At 34.0% G+C, this 17701-nt stretch overlaps 1 protein-coding gene across 1 annotated transcript; it reads left to right on the top strand.

Moving 5' to 3' along the window:
• Positions 1 to 6371: 6371 nt before the first annotated feature.
• On the top strand, positions 6372 to 13514 carry LOC128982432 (PH-interacting protein-like). The gene is made up of 9 exons (XM_054401391.1): positions 6372 to 6386; positions 7031 to 7182; positions 7365 to 7622; positions 7942 to 8119; positions 8729 to 8816; positions 9886 to 9975; positions 11128 to 11163; positions 11843 to 11938; positions 12246 to 13514. The coding sequence occupies exons 1-9, from the start codon at positions 6372 to 6374 to the stop codon at positions 13397 to 13399; spliced, it is 2067 nt and encodes a 688-aa protein (XP_054257366.1). The 3' UTR covers positions 13400 to 13514.
• The last annotated feature ends 4187 nt before the right edge of the window (positions 13515 to 17701 follow it).

The following is a 17701-nucleotide window of genomic DNA, read 5'->3' as shown; positions in this document are numbered from 1 at the left end:
TTTTTTTTTTTTTTTGTGAAATATGCAGTGTAGCAGTTCTTCTTGTTTAAATTTAAATGTCAAAGGAAATGGTAAACAAACATTGTTAGTGTTCTCATCACAGCCATGGAGACCAATCAATATTTACTTTTAAAATGTTCCCCTCAGAACTTTTAAAGCCAAAGGGGCAAAGCCTACGGCCAGTATCGAAATGTGAATAGTCCTATAATGGTCCTTGGTATGGTAGCTATATTTTTGTAAAATTTAAGCCCAGTTGGTTCAGTAGTTTTTTGCACCTATTAGTAACACACATACAGACTGTGATATGGATCGCAGGTCGAGGTTCGTTAAAATGATAAGCATGTTAACGTTGGCATGGGTTTATTCAAAGTGACCGAGCACTCAATCTAGGTCTAACGGTACAGTTCAAACTCAGTACAGTCCAAGTACAACAACAAGAGTACAGTCTGGTCGAATGATATAAAAACTAACATGATATATATAAAAGAACATATTATGACATCTCCCTCTTTTAAAAAGAAAAAATTACATTTTTTTTTACAAATAAAATATTCAATCTTTTTTTTCAAAATTAAAAATTAGGCTACTTTTACATACCAACAGTTTTTTATATTTTTGATTTTTGATTTACATAACAAATTAAACTAAGCCTAACACATCTGAACAGCAATATAATCATCAAAGTGAATTTACAATAGTAATAAAATTACCAAATATAAATTTACAATACAAAATCACAATATAAATTTACGATACAATTAATAATCAAAATTTGAATTTAATAAGGCATAGTTACTAGCCTAAATGAAATCAATAGAGCGCAAATTTCAAAGTATTAAAACTAAACAAGGTTACTGGAAACAACAATTAATCATTAAAAATATACAGAATTTGAAAGTTACCATAAGAATTATAGACACGTTAGGCTAAGTACAATAAAAGAAACATAAACATGGATATTACAATTAAAAATTAAAACACTTCAAGTTAGGCGCCTACCTATACAATAAATCATTAGGGCCTACAAATTCATTTTGTCGACAGGTTTTATCATACGACCAGAACGGGTCGTGTAGTGATTGTGGTCAGCGGGGAAAGTGTACATGTCTAGGACTGTTAGGCCTTTCAGAAGAGGTTACTTCTTTGGCAGGAGACAAAGTTGGTCTCAAAGGAGATTGGCTATGCCGTAGGCTATGGGAAGGAGACTTGATTGGGGATCTGGTCTTTACAGGCGATTTTGGGTTAATACCAGGTACATCATTACTACTGACAAAATAAGGCTTACATGATACATTGAATGGACGGAGATCCCGTCTGTTTCTAACATAAGTCTTGTCTGAACGTTCACTTTGTACAATATAAGACCTAGGCTCATCTCTCTTTCCAACAATTTGACCTTTTACCCATTTGTTTTTGTATTTCATCAAGGCATGTTCATTTACCTGCAAAGGCCTTAAGGGCTTTGAACCTCTATCATAATACCTTTTTTGAGAGTCTTGTCTTAAAATTAAGTTTTTTCTAACATTTTTCTGTACTCTAGGCCTAAGCATTTTGTCTTGACATGGCAAAATACCATTAAGTTTCCTACTGAAAAGAATTTCTGCTGGAGAAGGCAGATTACAACTGATTGGCGTGTTTCTTAATTCTAAGAGAGCCAAATACAAATCAGTTTTTTCTAGCACAGACTTTTTGATCAGATTTTTAACACTTTGAACAGCTCTTTCTACCATACCATTTGATTGCGAATAATGAGGACTTGTGCGTACATGTTTGAATTCCCAACACTTTGAGAAATTTTCAAACTCACTACTGTTAAAACTAGTATCAAAACCAGAAATCACAACTCTAGGAATACCATGTCTGCTAAATACAGATTTCAAACTATTTACAACATAAACACTAGTCATATTTTGCAAGATCACAACTTCAACATATTTAGAAAGATAATCGACAACTAGTAAAAACTTTTTATCTTCAAAAAAGAAAATATCAATGCCTACCTTGTCCCAAGGTAGCTTTGGTACCTTGTGTGGCATCAGAGGTTCCTTTACATTGCTGTTTGCATTCAAAATACATGTTTCACACTTTGATATAACATCTGAGATTTGGGAGTTCATTTGCGGCCAATACATTACATTTTTTGCCCTGAGCTGAGTTTTGGTTACCCCTAGATGTGGATAATGTAACCTTTTGAGCATTTCATTTCTGATTCCCCTCGGAATCACTATGCACGGTCCCTTAAACAACAAACCATTACAATAGGTTAAGTCATCTTTAACAGACCAATATTGTCGCACAGATAGTGATGTAAAATACCCGGGTATTTAAAACTCGGGGTAAATACCCTGGGTATTTACCCGGGTAAATACCCAAAATCCATAAATACCCGGGTATTTTGGGTATTTATGAAATCGATTGAAATTCATTTATATTTACCCCTAAATATGTTATTGTTATTATTACATGATAAATTAGGATAGTCTATAACACCTTTTACAGTAACTTTAAGCTTTGCTAGTACCTTTTATTTAATGATTCAGCACTTTTTTTAAATTATTACATTTTATGTTTCTAAATAAGCATTTAGTTTCGTGTCTTAAATCGAGTAACATTAGTTAAATTTTAAAAAACTTGCTAAAAGATAGTATATTAAAAAAGGCTGTGACTATTTCAATTGTTATCATTTTATAAATTTATAACCAATAAAATAACATAAACAAAATTATTTTAATTTATAAATATCCAGGAATTGTTGGGTACCTATTTATGATGCAATAAAAACAGTTGAACTTGCCATAAATAGTTTTATTAACAATACATTATTGCGTAGGCCTATAACATTTTAGAATACTACAAATTCCTAAGGCCTGATTGACATAGGCAGAATACTAAAAGTAATTATAATTAAACATTTCTGTGTTACCGCTTGGTTGGAAACAATAATATATTTGGATAAACCTACGAAAAAAAATGTATCTCCTGTTTTTTGGCCTAACTTAATATAATTTTGAAAGATTTATTCTGCTACAGATTCAAATGTTTTGTATCACAAGTTTATGAAATTACTGATTGAATTTTAATTATTTTCTTCTTAAAAGTTGTTAACACATAGGCCACTACTAGGTTAAATTTTCCTGTCTTTCTAAATAATAATTATTACTTTACAAATTATTTTTCTTTGCTTTCAATAAAATAAATTCATCTCTCTATCATAGAAATTAAAAAATCATAAGTAGTCAGGACCAGTGCAACCATGCGACCAAGGGGTATTTATGCCGATTATGCTTTATGCTGAGACCTGGGTATTTATGGCGATAATACCCATAAGTAAAATGCTAGTAGTGACCATATGAAATGTCGTTTAACACATTTTATTATCATTTTACTATCCTTACAGGGTAATAATTGCAAAAAAACATCTCAATCTTTTCTAACTTTAATACAAATTATAAATACCCAGTTTTTGGGTATTTACCCGGGCCTGGGGTAAATACCCGGGTAAATACCCAATTTATATTTACCTACCCACTGGGTATTTACCCGGCCCACATCACTACGCACAGATTCTGGAAGCTTACTTTTGTGGTTAGGCCACACATTACCTTTAACAAACTTAAGCAATGTAACAAGTTCACTATCATTAGCAGTATACTCTTTTAACTTAGACATGTTAATAGGATCAACATTCAGGTTTTGAGTTACATAATTAACATGAGCTTCTATGTCATCAGTGTCCAAGTTGAGTTCACTAGTATCGGAGCCATCAAAAGAACGGGACAAAGTATCCGCTATGAAAAGTTCTTTGCCACGTTTATACACTAAATTAATGTCATACTGCTGCAATTTTATTAACATCCGCTGTAGCCTGGGGGGACACGAATCAAGATTCTTCTTGAAAATTGCTACCAGTGGTTTATGGTCCGTTTCCACAGTGATGGTTGATCCAAATATGTACTGATGAAAACGTTCGCAGCCAAACACCACGGCTAAGAGTTCCTTTTCAATTTGGGAGTAACGTCTCTGCGTTTCATTTAACGCTTTGCTGGCATAGGCTACAGGCAGATTGTCTTGTAGCAGTGCACTACCTAAACCATTTTGAGAGCTATCCACAGTCAGTACAATAGGCTTGTTTACATCAAAGAACTGTAAAACAGGTCTGTTTGTTAACAATGATTTAAGTTTTTCAAAAGCCTTTTGTTGTTCATGTTGCCAACTAAAAATACAATCTTTTTTTAAAATAGAACGTAGAGGTGTTGTGTGCTCTGATAGGTTGGTATGTACCTATTTACATATGTCACAAGACCTAAAAATCGTTTCAAAGACTTGCGGTCTGTTGGAGGTTCCATACAGGTTATTGCTCTGATTTTACTTTCATCAATGTCAATGCCATTTTGTGTAAATTTATGCCCAAGATACTTAATTTCTGTTGTGCCTATTTTACATTTCTCCTTATTTAGCTTAATATTTTCAACTCTCATTTTGTCTAACACTAACTTTAGTCTCGCATCGTGTTCCGCTTTTGTACGACCCCACAAAATAATATCATCAACGTAAACCTCGACCCCTTCAAATTCATCAAAGATTTGTCTCATTTTTTGCTGGAACACTTCACTAGCAGAGCATATACCGTATGGCAACCTCAGAAATTTGTAACGACCAAAGGGGGTATTGAATGTGCATAGATCCGATGACTTGGCGGTTAACTTCACATGCCAGAACCCATTTTTACTGTCAAGAGTACTAAAAAACTTAGCTCCAGCCATTTTGGCGGAAATTTCTTCAAAAGACGGAATTTGGAAATGAGGCCGCATTATTGCAGCGTTAAGATCTTTCGGATCTAGGCACAGTCGCATATCTCCATTGTTCTTAGCAACTATGACTAACGATTGAACCCATTCTGTAGGCTTAACTACTTTCTCAATTATTTCATGTTTGACCAAATTGTCTAGTTTCCTTTTTTAATTTAGGTTTTAATGCAAGTGGAACTTTTCTACATGCATGAATAACTGGAAGAGCACCTTCCTTTAACTGAATTTCATGTTCACCTTTTATACATCCAACACCAGACATCAAGTCTGGGTATTCATCAAGAATACAATGAGAAGACTCAGGACCTTCATTTGAGCCTTTATTACCTTTTACATTGTCAACCCTTTTTATGAGGTTCAGTTTGACACAATCGGACAACCCCAAAATGCAAGGCGATTTACTATTTACAACAAAAAACTCTACACTATGTACTTCATCTTTGTGTTTAACATCAAGGGAGCATTTACCTACAGTGTCTAAGCCTTGACCTGTGTAAGAGGTTAGCCTAGCTTTGGTTGGCTCGAGTTGTACATTTAGGTTAAGATCATCAAAAACTTTCTTACTTAATATGGAAATATCAGCACCTGAATCAAGCTTAAAACTAACATTTTTATCATTGATCAACAAATCTGAATGCCACTGGCACTTACCATATTTATTTTTGTTTGAGACAACATGTATCTCCCCTACAAACAAATTATCATCATCTTCACTGGAATCATTAATAACATTACACATATTTACATTCTTATTTTTGCATTTAGTAGCAAAATGATTCAAAACACCACACTTTGCACATTTCTTACCGAATGCAGGGCATTTACCATAAGCATGATTGTAACCACAACGGGAACACACAAACTGAAACTTCTGTTTGTTGTTGTTGATGAAGCCCTTTTTTAGATGAGTCTGCGTCGTCTGCGAGTGCAGCCGTTCTGCTGAAGTCGGTCTGCTACGATTGCGTATGAAGCTGTTTGATCGTGACGTCACATGTTGCCCTTTCTTGCAATCCTTGCTTGCAATTTTGTGCACGTCTATACTTGCCGATCTAGTGTCTGAGCAAATATCTCCTAATTGTTTGCTAGCAGTTTCTGAAGCCCTACATATTTCCAAAGCTTTATTTAAATCTAGGTCTTTAGTTTGCAAAAGTCGGTCTTTCAATGTTCTATTTCTAATACCCAAAATGAGTTTGTCTTTGATTAAACTGTCTGTTAACTGACCAAATTCACATGAGCTAGACAAATCCCTAAGATCAGTTACAAAAGAGTCTATATTTTCATCAAGGTTTTGCTCACGCAAAAAGAAAATATGACGTTCATAAGTTACGTTTTTAGTGGGTATAAAATAATTATCAAACTTAGATATTACAATCTCTAACTTGTGCTTGTCTTCTCCTGTTGAATACTGAAAATTGTTGTAGATTTTCAGAGCACGATCACCAATGACTGACAGTAAAAGAGCGATTTGATAATCACTAGTCTCTTTTTCACTTTTGCTAGCAACCATGTAAATTTTAAATTTTTGTTTGAAAAACGACCAATTTTCTGACATATTACCTGACCATGTCAATTCTGATGGTGGGCGTATTGAAGGTGTAGTCGAACTTTGCACGACGATGGACGTTTTTTCCTCCTCTTCTGCTTTCGGCATGATTATAAAGCTTCAACGTCTTGTCTCAATAATTAAAAATAACTGTATTAAATTCAAACATACTTTTAAGACTCACATAATTAAATTTTACCGACTGCGCCATGTGATATGGATCGAAGGTCGAGGTTCGTTAAAATGATAAGCATGTTAACGTTGGCATGGGTTTATTCAAAGTGACCGAGCACTCAATCTAGGTCTAACGGTACAGTTCAAACTCAGTACAGTCCAAGTACAACAACAAGAGTACAGTCTGGTCGAATGATATAAAACTAACATGATATATATAAAAGAACATATTATGACACAGACAGACACCATTAGATTTTTATATAATAGTATGGATGTAGTATTATTGTACCTCAGTCCATTTGCCCAGGCTCTCTGATGAACTTACCAAAGACTTTATCAGTGCAAAACACAAATTCAACAAAAAAATGAAATAATGCTCTTGGATTAATGCTGAATTAGCGGTGTATAAGATTAAATAGGTTGGCAAAACTTTTGATGTAATTTTAAAGATGTTCTTTTATGTATTTTGTTTGACTAATATAAACTTTGTTGTGTGTTACAGGCAAGGTTTGAGCACAGGTTCTACCGTAGGATTGCGGCCGCACAATTTGACATTCGCTACCTCGCCACCAACACGGAGAAGTTCAACGAGGCCCACAGCCACATCGTCAAACAGGCTCGCATTGTCACCGACCTCTGCCTCAAGATTGTCAAGTACGCAACCAAGTGCTACATATTATCCGTTTGAGAGACTTAAAGAAAGAAATATTTCAATTTTGTGTGTGCTATTTTACAATAGCTATTAAGAATACTCAGCTAGGGTACAGCTAGGCATCTTTGTATCATAGACTAAATAAAACCTAAATGTTCAACTAGTAACCATTATCTACCTACAGGGAGACCTGCACAGTGGACGTGTCGTCACTCTACCGCCAACTGTTAGAGAGCTACAGGTCCAGTGACTCCGAGGAGGTTGGTGAGCCTGGCCCGTCCACCAGCCGACACAGGATGAAGGCAGCGGCCGCCAGGTCCATGCGGGCGATGAGAGCTTCCCGACGAGAGGCCTCGCGCCAGACTGGTCCCTTCGACTGGAAGCGGGAGTGCAGAGAGTTCTTGGAGATGCTGTGGGCCTGTAGGGACTCAGAACCATTCAGGTGTGTGTTGTTTGGCTGTAGAATGTAAATAGCGTAGATTCGGAACTGGATTTCATTTACAAGAGAAATTTGATTTTGACATATGAAATGAGCATGGATTTGCTATTATATGTTTCTTGTGTTCTAGAACTAAAACATACTGGGATCTTTAGCCCTTATTTTCCATTTATTTTGCTTTTATGGCTCTGTACTTCACGTTTGCACATACTTTACCTGTATATGTTTCAGAATTAACTGTTTTTAAACAGCTCAGTTAGTTTTGTATTATCATCGTTCAAGAGGGATGGATTTTCCGAATGAGCACTTCTTGTAATTACAGGGAGCCTCTAGACAGGCTGGAACACCCTGACTACTATCGTACAGTGGACACCCCCATGGACCTTGGTACTATGAGGGAGGAGCTACGCGGAGATAACTACGAGAGCCCTGAGGACTTTTGTGATGACCTGCGTCGGATATTTGCCAATGCCAAGAAAACCACGGACAAACGATCAAGGGTAAACAGTCGTTGAAGTTTTAGCATTGAGTTTTGAATAGTGAAGTAGACATATGGGAAAGAAAGAAGTAGACAATTTTCATTCAAATAGAACACAGTGGAATGAGCAGTAGGTGTGCTGTGGTGGACATTTTATTTTCCCCTTAGTTTTTGGTATATTTTATGTATAGCAATGTTATAGTTTTCAGCAAGTGGTGTCTTTTCAGTTTGGCTTTATAAGCAGGCATGCATTTGTTTGTAATCATAATCACAGAGAAGTAATAAATAGAGGATACAGTCCATGGTACAGAAGCACTAGTGCTGGTGTCTAGGGCAAAGTCCTGCCACAGTCCCCTTGCCCTCATGTACTACAACACTCGCGGTGAAGGAAGGCCCTGTGCCCTGTGCAATAGGAATTTCCGCACAGTGCTTGCTGTTTGCGCTCTTCCTTGCTCATCATGAGTATATTTCCGCCCCAAAATACCAACCTTAGTTATCTGTGTCATAAAATAACATTTACCCATCTGGCAATATTTTTATCTTTCGTTATTTGTTTTGAATTTATTTATTTATATTGATGTAAGAGTACGACTCATATCATCCTCTTAAGTCGTGTTTTATACTGTTGCAGGTATACACAATGGCTGTGAGATTGTCAGCACTCGCTGAGACAAATATGAACAGAATATTAAACACCTGGAACAACTTAAACAAAAGAGGTACTTAAGGAATACATGTTTATACCCAACAATATTCCTACTTACGAGTTACAACTGTACAAAAGAGCTGATAAATATATAGTTTTCCTACAGTTGCCTAACAATGTGCATGTTCTCTCACTGATTTGAGAAAGCAAAGTGGCCAATTCGCTCATCAGTGAGACAATGTTAACATTGTCTCACTCTAATTACTTTGTCTCACTCCAGATTTGCAACGTGAAAGCACGACATAGTGAGCGCGTAACATGCAGGCAACGTCGTATGCGCGCGAAATACGTTGGCAGCACTGGCTGTAAATCAGCTGGTCAGCTGTTGTACTGTTGTATTTGTCACTTCACATTAAATGTTATATTAAAAGCTCACTTCTGTGTTAAAATAGGTTATGTTTCTTCACCAATTTATTTGTTTTATGGTAACTGTAGGAAAAGTATAATGTGCAACTCGAGTTCAAAGTACAATTGCCTCACTCGAGAAACCATTCCTCACTCGCCTACGGCTCGTGAGTAAAGATTTCTCTCGAGTGAGTCAATTGCTCACTTTTCTCACTAGTTGCACAAATAACTATTTTCCTATTGAATAAAAAGTTTTTTTAAGTAATGTATATATTATGTATTTAATTAATTCAACTTTCAGAAGTTAACGAATACTGAATGAAAAGATTACTTTATCTTAGGTTAATCTAGTAAGCTTTGGACTGTTAGCATTAACCCTAAACTTGCCTGAAACATATTTGAATGGAATTTAAAACTTACAAATGTTGGCTCCATTTATAGAGTAGGCTTAATATTTCATAAAAATATTTATCAATGACTGGTTTAAGGTTTGGATTTATTCTTTTAACTTTTAACTTTCTTGTTTGGAATTTATAACCTTCTTCATTAAAATAAACTTAAGTTTACATGTACTGAAAAAAATGAAATTAGCAACTAAGACTTTTACGCTCACTAACACTAACCCTAGAAACTTGATCTTCAGGGTCTCACTGTGTCTCAGATATAAAATTATAACTTAAGCTAGACCATAAAAACCCAAGTTTGTAGTAAAAATTAAGTTTTTTTTCTGTTTCAAGGTGGGAAGAAAAGCCAAAGAAGAAGAAAACTGTTGATGTCTGATGATGGCAACGGTTCAGTGAGCGAGTACGAACCTCCGAGTACAAAAGGTAAATATTTAATCTCAAATGTAAGTCTCAATGAGACAGAGCCACTCTACTGCATTTATAACTTTCTTGGATTAACTGTGTAAGCTTTCAAATGGTCATATTATTGTCCTAAACCTAAGCCTTAACCCTCCAAATGTCTCTAGTTTTGGTCTTAATGTTCGCCCATTTATTGCGCAATCGCAGGGTTCTATTAAAAATTAAAATGTATCTTAGAAACTAAAAAACAATGTAAAGTATACTGTTTTATATATCATTATGTTTGGAAAATTATGGGCTTCAATGTAATGTAACATATAAAACATTACAAAAAAAGTGTTCAACAATTTTTGTGGGGTTAACATTTCTCAAAAATTATAAAATAAATGAAAAAAAATTATGTTTGCGCTCAATAAATTGTTATAATTTATAGGTCTACAAATATTTAAAAATAGCCACTTTGTTCAGAATTTTATGAGGATTCCAAAAATATAATAATATAAGGAAGTAGGTTTGCAAATAAATAAGTTATGGGCAAAAAACAGATTTCGGTACATAGCGTTTAGCTAAGAATGCATAGCCTAACCATAGCTAGGAATCTAGCTGATAATTTACATCAGTATCACTACTTACTTCTTCAGGATCATCAACCAGCCCTTCAAAATCACTTAAATCTTCTTATAATGCACCACGTATATCACTACTTTTGATTTTTAACACTAAAACAATGATAAGCGTAATAAAACACATCAGTCATCGGTGCGAGGCAAGCTGCTAACAAATACGCACGTCAGCTGTCTGCTACAATATTTTCGGAACTAATAAGAAAAGCGTATAGAAACAGACATCAGGAGAAAGCTCTGAATCTGCTGAAAAAAACGATACCTAACTCGATCCAGTTCAATCCGATTCAGTCAGTCTCAGTGCCGTCGCCGTAAACAGTGTTTGTGTACACATAACACTACAGCGGATGTGTTATGAGTCGCTTTTACGACACATAACACTCGGAGGGTTAAATTTTTTTTGTGGAAAGGAGGCTGCAGGCTCAGAAACTGTGCGGTAGGCAGAAGCAAGTTAGTTAAAGACGCTTTGAAAAAGAAAACACCTGCTCCTGCTGGGTCTTAAACACCAACGCATTCACAATGTACCTTCTCGTAACATTTGTTTTTGTTTCAGGTCCAAGAAAAGGCACATCATCTAGATTCAAATCAGGTGAGATTTAAAGAAATGAATCATTAGTATTGGAAATGTTTTTAATTAATGTGGTAATTGTGTAAATGTTTGTATGCCTTTGCATGCAACCCTCAAATCCCCAGTTTAGGAATCTTTATTAAGCCTATATTATTACCTTATATCTGGCTAAACAGCTAGGTAGCAGAGTAGATATAGTGTTCACCTTCTAGGCAGAAGGTATCTGGTTCGATAAAATATCATTAGCTTTTAGAACATTTAGAAACTAGATCCAATTAATTGTGCTTGATCTTTCTGCTGGCCTAGAAACACGTGATTTCAGTCAGTAACTAGCTATCAACTCATTCAATCAACTCTTATCCTACACTCATGTGTTTTGGCATCGTATAGAACTCTTCTGTCCCTACAGTAACACATCCTAACTGACCTACTCAATGCAGTACTTCTAGCCTACCTACATAACATTGCCAACTGCTATCTCTCTACAATATGAACCCCTATCATCATACGAATTAAGGATTAAATATCATTAATATGTTATTTTTGGATGAATAGGCCTATATAATAGCAATAGCACCTAAAACCATATACAGGACAATATGTGTTTAATCTGTAATGGTTATATGCAAGGTTGTGCAGTTCTATTTCAGTGTAAAACTATAGATACCGATAGTTAAACATTTTACCATTTTTTTTTTAGTTCTCAAGAGGCCTTCAAGATTGAGGGAGAACAGTGATAATGAAGAAAGCAACAATGACAGTGATGTGGACTACCATCCCAAAGCAGGAGGCACAGGTAACTTTATAAGATCAATATAATCTTCTACATTTGTAAACATTTTTGTCGGCTTCACTCACGGTGACATCCATGACTTGTCATATACAGTAAGTCACACACACAATAGTCCAGAGATCGAGTCCGGCATTTTTCAGGTGTATATCACGAGTTCTGGATATCATCAGAATTTAATTTAGCATTTTACATTTGAACATGAGTTATTATTTTTGTTCTCATTTTTTACACCTTAAACAGTTCATATTTCCTGATAAAATGTCATTATATCTATGTTTTTTTTTATTTACACAAATATCTTTCTTTTTAGCTGTCAACGGGTTTTCAAGAAAGCGGAAAGTGGTGTCTCGTCAACCCAAATTAAATGGCTCTAATAAAAGGGAAAATGATCTGAGGATGAGAGTAACAAACAATGTAATCGTGAACCTGAGTAACGCATTCAACCCGAGCATGCCTTCTACGAGCAAAACTGTGGACAGCATAGTGGTGAAACGTGCCAAGATGATTCATGTGGAGAAAAACAATGATTCAAGTGAAGATGATGAAGAAGAAGAGATATTAAATCATAACAGTAAACGACCAAACAACAGTAGGAAAATTCAAGACTCTGAGTCGGAGAATGAGGAAGGAACCGAAAACACCACCGCTAACAGTGCAGTTGGTAGTGACGATGAAAATATGGAAGATGAAGAAGAAGGCGGTGAAGTGGAGGATGAAGACAGCGAGAGTGAAGAAAGTTCAGATAATGAAAGTGATGGTTTCAAACCAGATGAAGAGGAAGTGGAAGAGGAGAAACCTACGAGGAAGACAGTGAAAGTGCTCTATCCCAAGAGAAGATTATCAAAAGAAACAGACAGTGAAAACTCAAAAGAGAATTGTGTAAATAGTAATTACCAAAATAGGTCGGGTTCCCTCAGGACAAGAACTTCTCGGACCAAAGTGAAAGGAAAGTATCCGCTGCGACAGACAACAAAGAAGAATCTAGCGGAACACAGCTCGGATGAAAGTGATGAAGATTTTCACAAGAAAACACGAAGAACTAGTCAAAGAGTGGCGAATGGCTCTGCTACTTACTTTGAAAATTCAAGTGAAAGTGAAAACTCAGATGAAGTAGTGGTCGATGATAGTGTAAACGAAGATGAAGCCTACTCCCCCCCTCCCTCGAGTAAGTTTAACTGCCGGGGACGAAAACGACGCAGATCTTCGGAATCTATTGAGTGGGGCTCGGGTAAGAGAGTCACAAACAGACTGAGAAACGGTGGTTCTAAAAGATCTCGTGACAGTGACAATGGCCCCAGAACTAGAAATTTGCGAAAACGGGAAAGTGTGAGAAGAAATAGTGACAGTGAATTGACACCTGATTCTAACAATTCAGATAGTGACAATACACCTGCTATCAGTGTTAGCAGCCGGGGAAGAGTTAGGAAATTAACACCTAGAGCCAGAGCGCTACTTAGAGATTGAGGTTTAATTTTCAGGTAGTGTAGGTGATTCATCAATCACTCATTTTGATAAAAGTATATTTTTTGTAACTATAAAAATTTAAAAAATCTATTACGAATGTTTAAATGTCCAAAAGTGTAAAAGTGAATGTATATTATTAGAATTAAATGTTTTTCAAGTTTAAGTTAGCCATAGTATCTTTGTTTTAGCTTGTTTTTTTATTTGTGTCTGTAAGTATAATCATGTGAACGTTTAAATTTAAATTAACACTAAGAAAAAATAATCTATTGAATGTAAAAAAACCAAGACATGTTTTTCATGACTTCAGGTGGTTATGAAGAGCATTTTTTCTAGTGATTCTGGTATTGTATACAAGCGTTGATATATGTCATATCCTAAGACATGTTGTAGACAAAATATTGTAACTAAACAACCTTTTTTCAAACTGATCCAAACTGTGACACTTTGTTAGTTTTTTCAGAAGAAAATTGTAAATGATTGAAATAGAATAGTTTAACTAGTCTTCTTGTAATGTAAGTTTGCGATGTATTATGTGCTATTTTATGTTTAATTGTAATTTTTTAGGCTGTTAAATGAAGCATAAAATGACTACTGTGATCAATTTTTGACTTTGTGTAAATATATTTTTTTAATGTTTGTAAAACAAATTGTATAAACAGTGTACTGTAATTTTTCTTACGAAACTTGTTTTTTTTTATTTTATGAACCGACCTTGTTTTGTTGGGATCTTGTGTTTACTTTCGTGGTTTCTCTAATCAGAGATTCTATGTGGTTCTATCTGTAGAGACCGCAGAATTTGTTGAACATTTTGTTATGTAATAAAGTTACTAAGCTTTTCCCAAAGAATTTTCTAGACACAGTTTGGTCATAGATGCATGCAAACTTAATGGTTTATCTTTGTTGTCTAAACCTCCAATGGGATTTGAAGGAATTCAAAATCACTTAAAAATAATAATACATTAAATCAACACTATTTCCATGGCTGGATCCAAACGAATTGAAAATAGATATTCTGACCTTGTTAGATTTAAGGTCAGTGAGAGTCAAGCAAGGTTTTGTAGTAATAGACAATATCATAAAATTAATGAACTATCATAAAAACAGAAATTTATACAATAATGTGTACTCTTTTAGCTATATGTAACATCAAACTTGATTTAAGATCAGCAAAAAAACGTACTAAGATTGCTGGTTCCATTAAATAGAAAAGACATAACATACTATCTGAAATTCCCCTAAATTTAAGGATTATAAACCCAACCGATTTTACTTTAAAGCCTTATTATGTTTTATTCTAAGTGTTATGCTACTTTGAATTTATTTTCCCATTTAAACTATTAACAAGGAGATTACATTTAATAATTCAAATATAATGTAAGATCATAATCGATCAAATTTTAGCTAGTAGCAAAAATTATAGCTTGGTAAATCATCCTTTTTTTTGTATTTATAAAAAAATAGTTGTAAAAATTCATGGCATGGTGGAAAGAGGATCCAAAAATTGTGAAACCTTTTTTTAGGACTTTCCTTGATTAGTTGTGTTTAGTTTTCAGGTTCTAAAAAAGTAAAAGCTAATTTTAATGGTATTTTATAGAAACATTTTAGTCTGGTTTTTAGTTCAAGTATTTTTTTTTTTTCTTGAGGGATACAAATGTACATTTGTAGTATTTTTTAGTACAGTTAGTAATTGCTTTTTGGAGAGTTAATTCTGAACTTAATTGTTTATGCTTGAATATTCTAACACTGCCAGATGTACCTAAATTTCCCTTTACAAACGTTTTTACTTTATAGGCTAACAATTATTTAGTGTTTTAATTTGTGTACTCTAAGAATCTGTGGAATGAAAGTGTTGAGTACTTATATGGGTTATATTATTTTTTGCATGGACAAAAATTTAAGTAAAATATCGGAATTGTGTACTATTTTTTATAATTTAAATTCTATGAGAAGATTTGTATTTTAGTTAAACCTGAAGCAATCCTCAATATTCAATGTTGAAACAAGTAGAGATTATGGATATTTTATAGTTTTTCATGCAAACACAAAACATTTTTTCTGTTTTATGTTTGTGTTTGATACATTTTACAAGACTGAGCACCTTGTACTATTTAACTGTAAAAAAGTTAGTTGTAGTTAATTATCTGTGTACTTCTATTTTGAAATAAAATGTTTTTATTGAAGTTGTCCTTTGCAATCATATGTTATCCAGTAGGTTGATGTTCATTTATCACTTACAAGTCCTGTCTTATAATTTCCTATCTTCCTCTTCTTCTTTCTGCTCTCCATCCTCAATTTCTATCTCACTTCTAAAATATATAGAACACCCTCTTGTAATTCTCCCACCTTTTTATAGGTATCTTCCCTTTTCTGCCTGGTCTCCCAGTATTAACATGGACAATAAAGTTTACCTGGTCTAAAGGACAGGACATAGTGTTAAGACCAAGGATTTAATTTAAAATTATCAGCTTTATTAATTTACTTAATCAATTAAATACATGAATGGTATTGAGGAAACAGCAAGATGAAATATTAATATACATAACTATAAAAGTAATACAAGAAAACGATCATCGTACAGAAATAAAGGAAAACAGAATATAGCCTACTTTTTTCACAAGAGGCCATTTTTTAGGCCATAAATAACTTAAATTGGCAAGTGCTTTGAAAAAGTATGCAATGTCCATTGGATTTTCATTAAATTTGCTTATTATTTTGGAAAATATAACGATTTTGTGTAAATATGATTTTGTGCCTGTCAATGATTTTGGTTAGTTTTAAAATTTCACTTTTTACATGAAAGGTTTTGTTAATGTAACGGTTATTAGCAATCATAATGCTCAACTTGATGAATTGTTTGGTTTAGTGAACATGCTCCAACTTCCTCCACCTTTTTGAAGGTGTAATATTTTTGGAGGCAAATTTTTACCAGTTTGTTAACTATTTCCTAAAAGATGTATAAAAAAAATCTGTATGCTTACCGTCAACATTATCAATAGGGTCATTTTGTATCCAATCCTAAAATATCAAAATTGAATTATTAGCCCTTAAAACTATTTACATGTTCCACTAACACCACACAACTATATATTACTAACACAATAATTCCAAAATACATGATAAAAAATTTAACTGTTTCACTAAACCGTCTTTACATTTTAAAATTTATCATATTTTTAAAATAAAGTAAACACATTAAGCTTTAAACAAAAACTGTTTATAAGCTAAAAAATCTTAACTAAGGTAGTGCACCTGACAGCGCTGATGGGGATTATTTTCCACCATGAATAATGGATAAACAAGTGAATATATTTGTCGAACATGATTGGTCATGTCGAACAGTTGCAGTGTTTTGTTTGTGAACAGTAAAACACGTTTACTAATGTCAGGGAATCCAGCACTAGTATAAAAACAAAAATCTTAATAACTGTTGTAACAGATCAAACTATTGTAATACATTTGAACTTCATTATACCTTAATTAATCTATATCTATTATCTATCTATATATTAATAGGCAAGCATGTTTCTTTAAAACCTTTTTTCTCAGCTCGTGTGCATCGCAGGAAAAATCTACGCATACTGTTAGAAAGATATGTACCTGTAGATGTGCAGAATCCCTTTATAAATTAAAATAGGCTAAAAAATAAGCACAAAAAATTAATTTGAAAACTTCAAAAAATTAACATGGACCATATGGGTTGCCATGGTGGTGACGAAATAACAACAAAATGTAAACAGAAAATCAAAACAAATGGGAGAAATTCCAATCACATGTCTTATTTAAAAAGTGTGGGGAGAAAATAGAGAAGTCTGTACATTAATTTTTGGTCGAGTTTCGACCACTGGACGACCACTAGTACTTATTTAATACGCAAGCAGGATTTTTGTGACAATTACTCCTCCAAAACTACTGAACCGATTGACATGTTTTTGGTGTCATTGGAAAGACCGTAACGTGAAGTTGTGCAGGAAACTTTCTTTTTAGGTAAATAATTAGAGAGTGAGGCCCTGGGGCCCTTTAAAGTTTTGTATTTCTCCATAAGATTAACATGGGAAAAAATATTGTTTTGAAACTTCAGCTGTTGTCAGAAATTAAATATTAATAATATAATTGGTCTCCATGGAAGCATGAGAAATTCACAATGTTTACATTTGCTTTGACATTTAAATGTAAACAACCAGAACTGTCAAATGCCTATTTCACAATTTCAGACAGCTGATGTTAATTGAAAACAGTCAATGTGTAAATTATCTATGTTGGATTAAAAATGTATATAGTTTTAGATGTTGGTTTGTGTTAAAT

The sequence above is a fragment of the Macrosteles quadrilineatus genome, unplaced genomic scaffold (assembly GCF_028750875.1).
Source record: "Macrosteles quadrilineatus isolate MER2022 unplaced genomic scaffold, UCM_ALF_1.0 Scaffold_332__1_contigs__length_98458, whole genome shotgun sequence".
NCBI lineage: Eukaryota > Metazoa > Arthropoda > Insecta > Hemiptera > Cicadellidae > Macrosteles > Macrosteles quadrilineatus.
Note: the sequence above shows the minus strand (reverse complement) of the source record. Positions and strands in the feature narration are given on the sequence as shown.

Excerpts from the sequence above, each read along its gene's own strand:
- LOC128982432 (XM_054401391.1), top strand. Across the intron at positions 7,183-7,364 it reads CTCTGCCTCAAGATTGTCAA|GGAGACCTGCACAGTGGACG; the intron begins GTACGCAACCAA and ends ATCTACCTACAG. Across the intron at positions 11,164-11,842 it reads ATCATCTAGATTCAAATCAG|TTCTCAAGAGGCCTTCAAGA; the intron begins GTGAGATTTAAA and ends TTTTTTTTTTAG.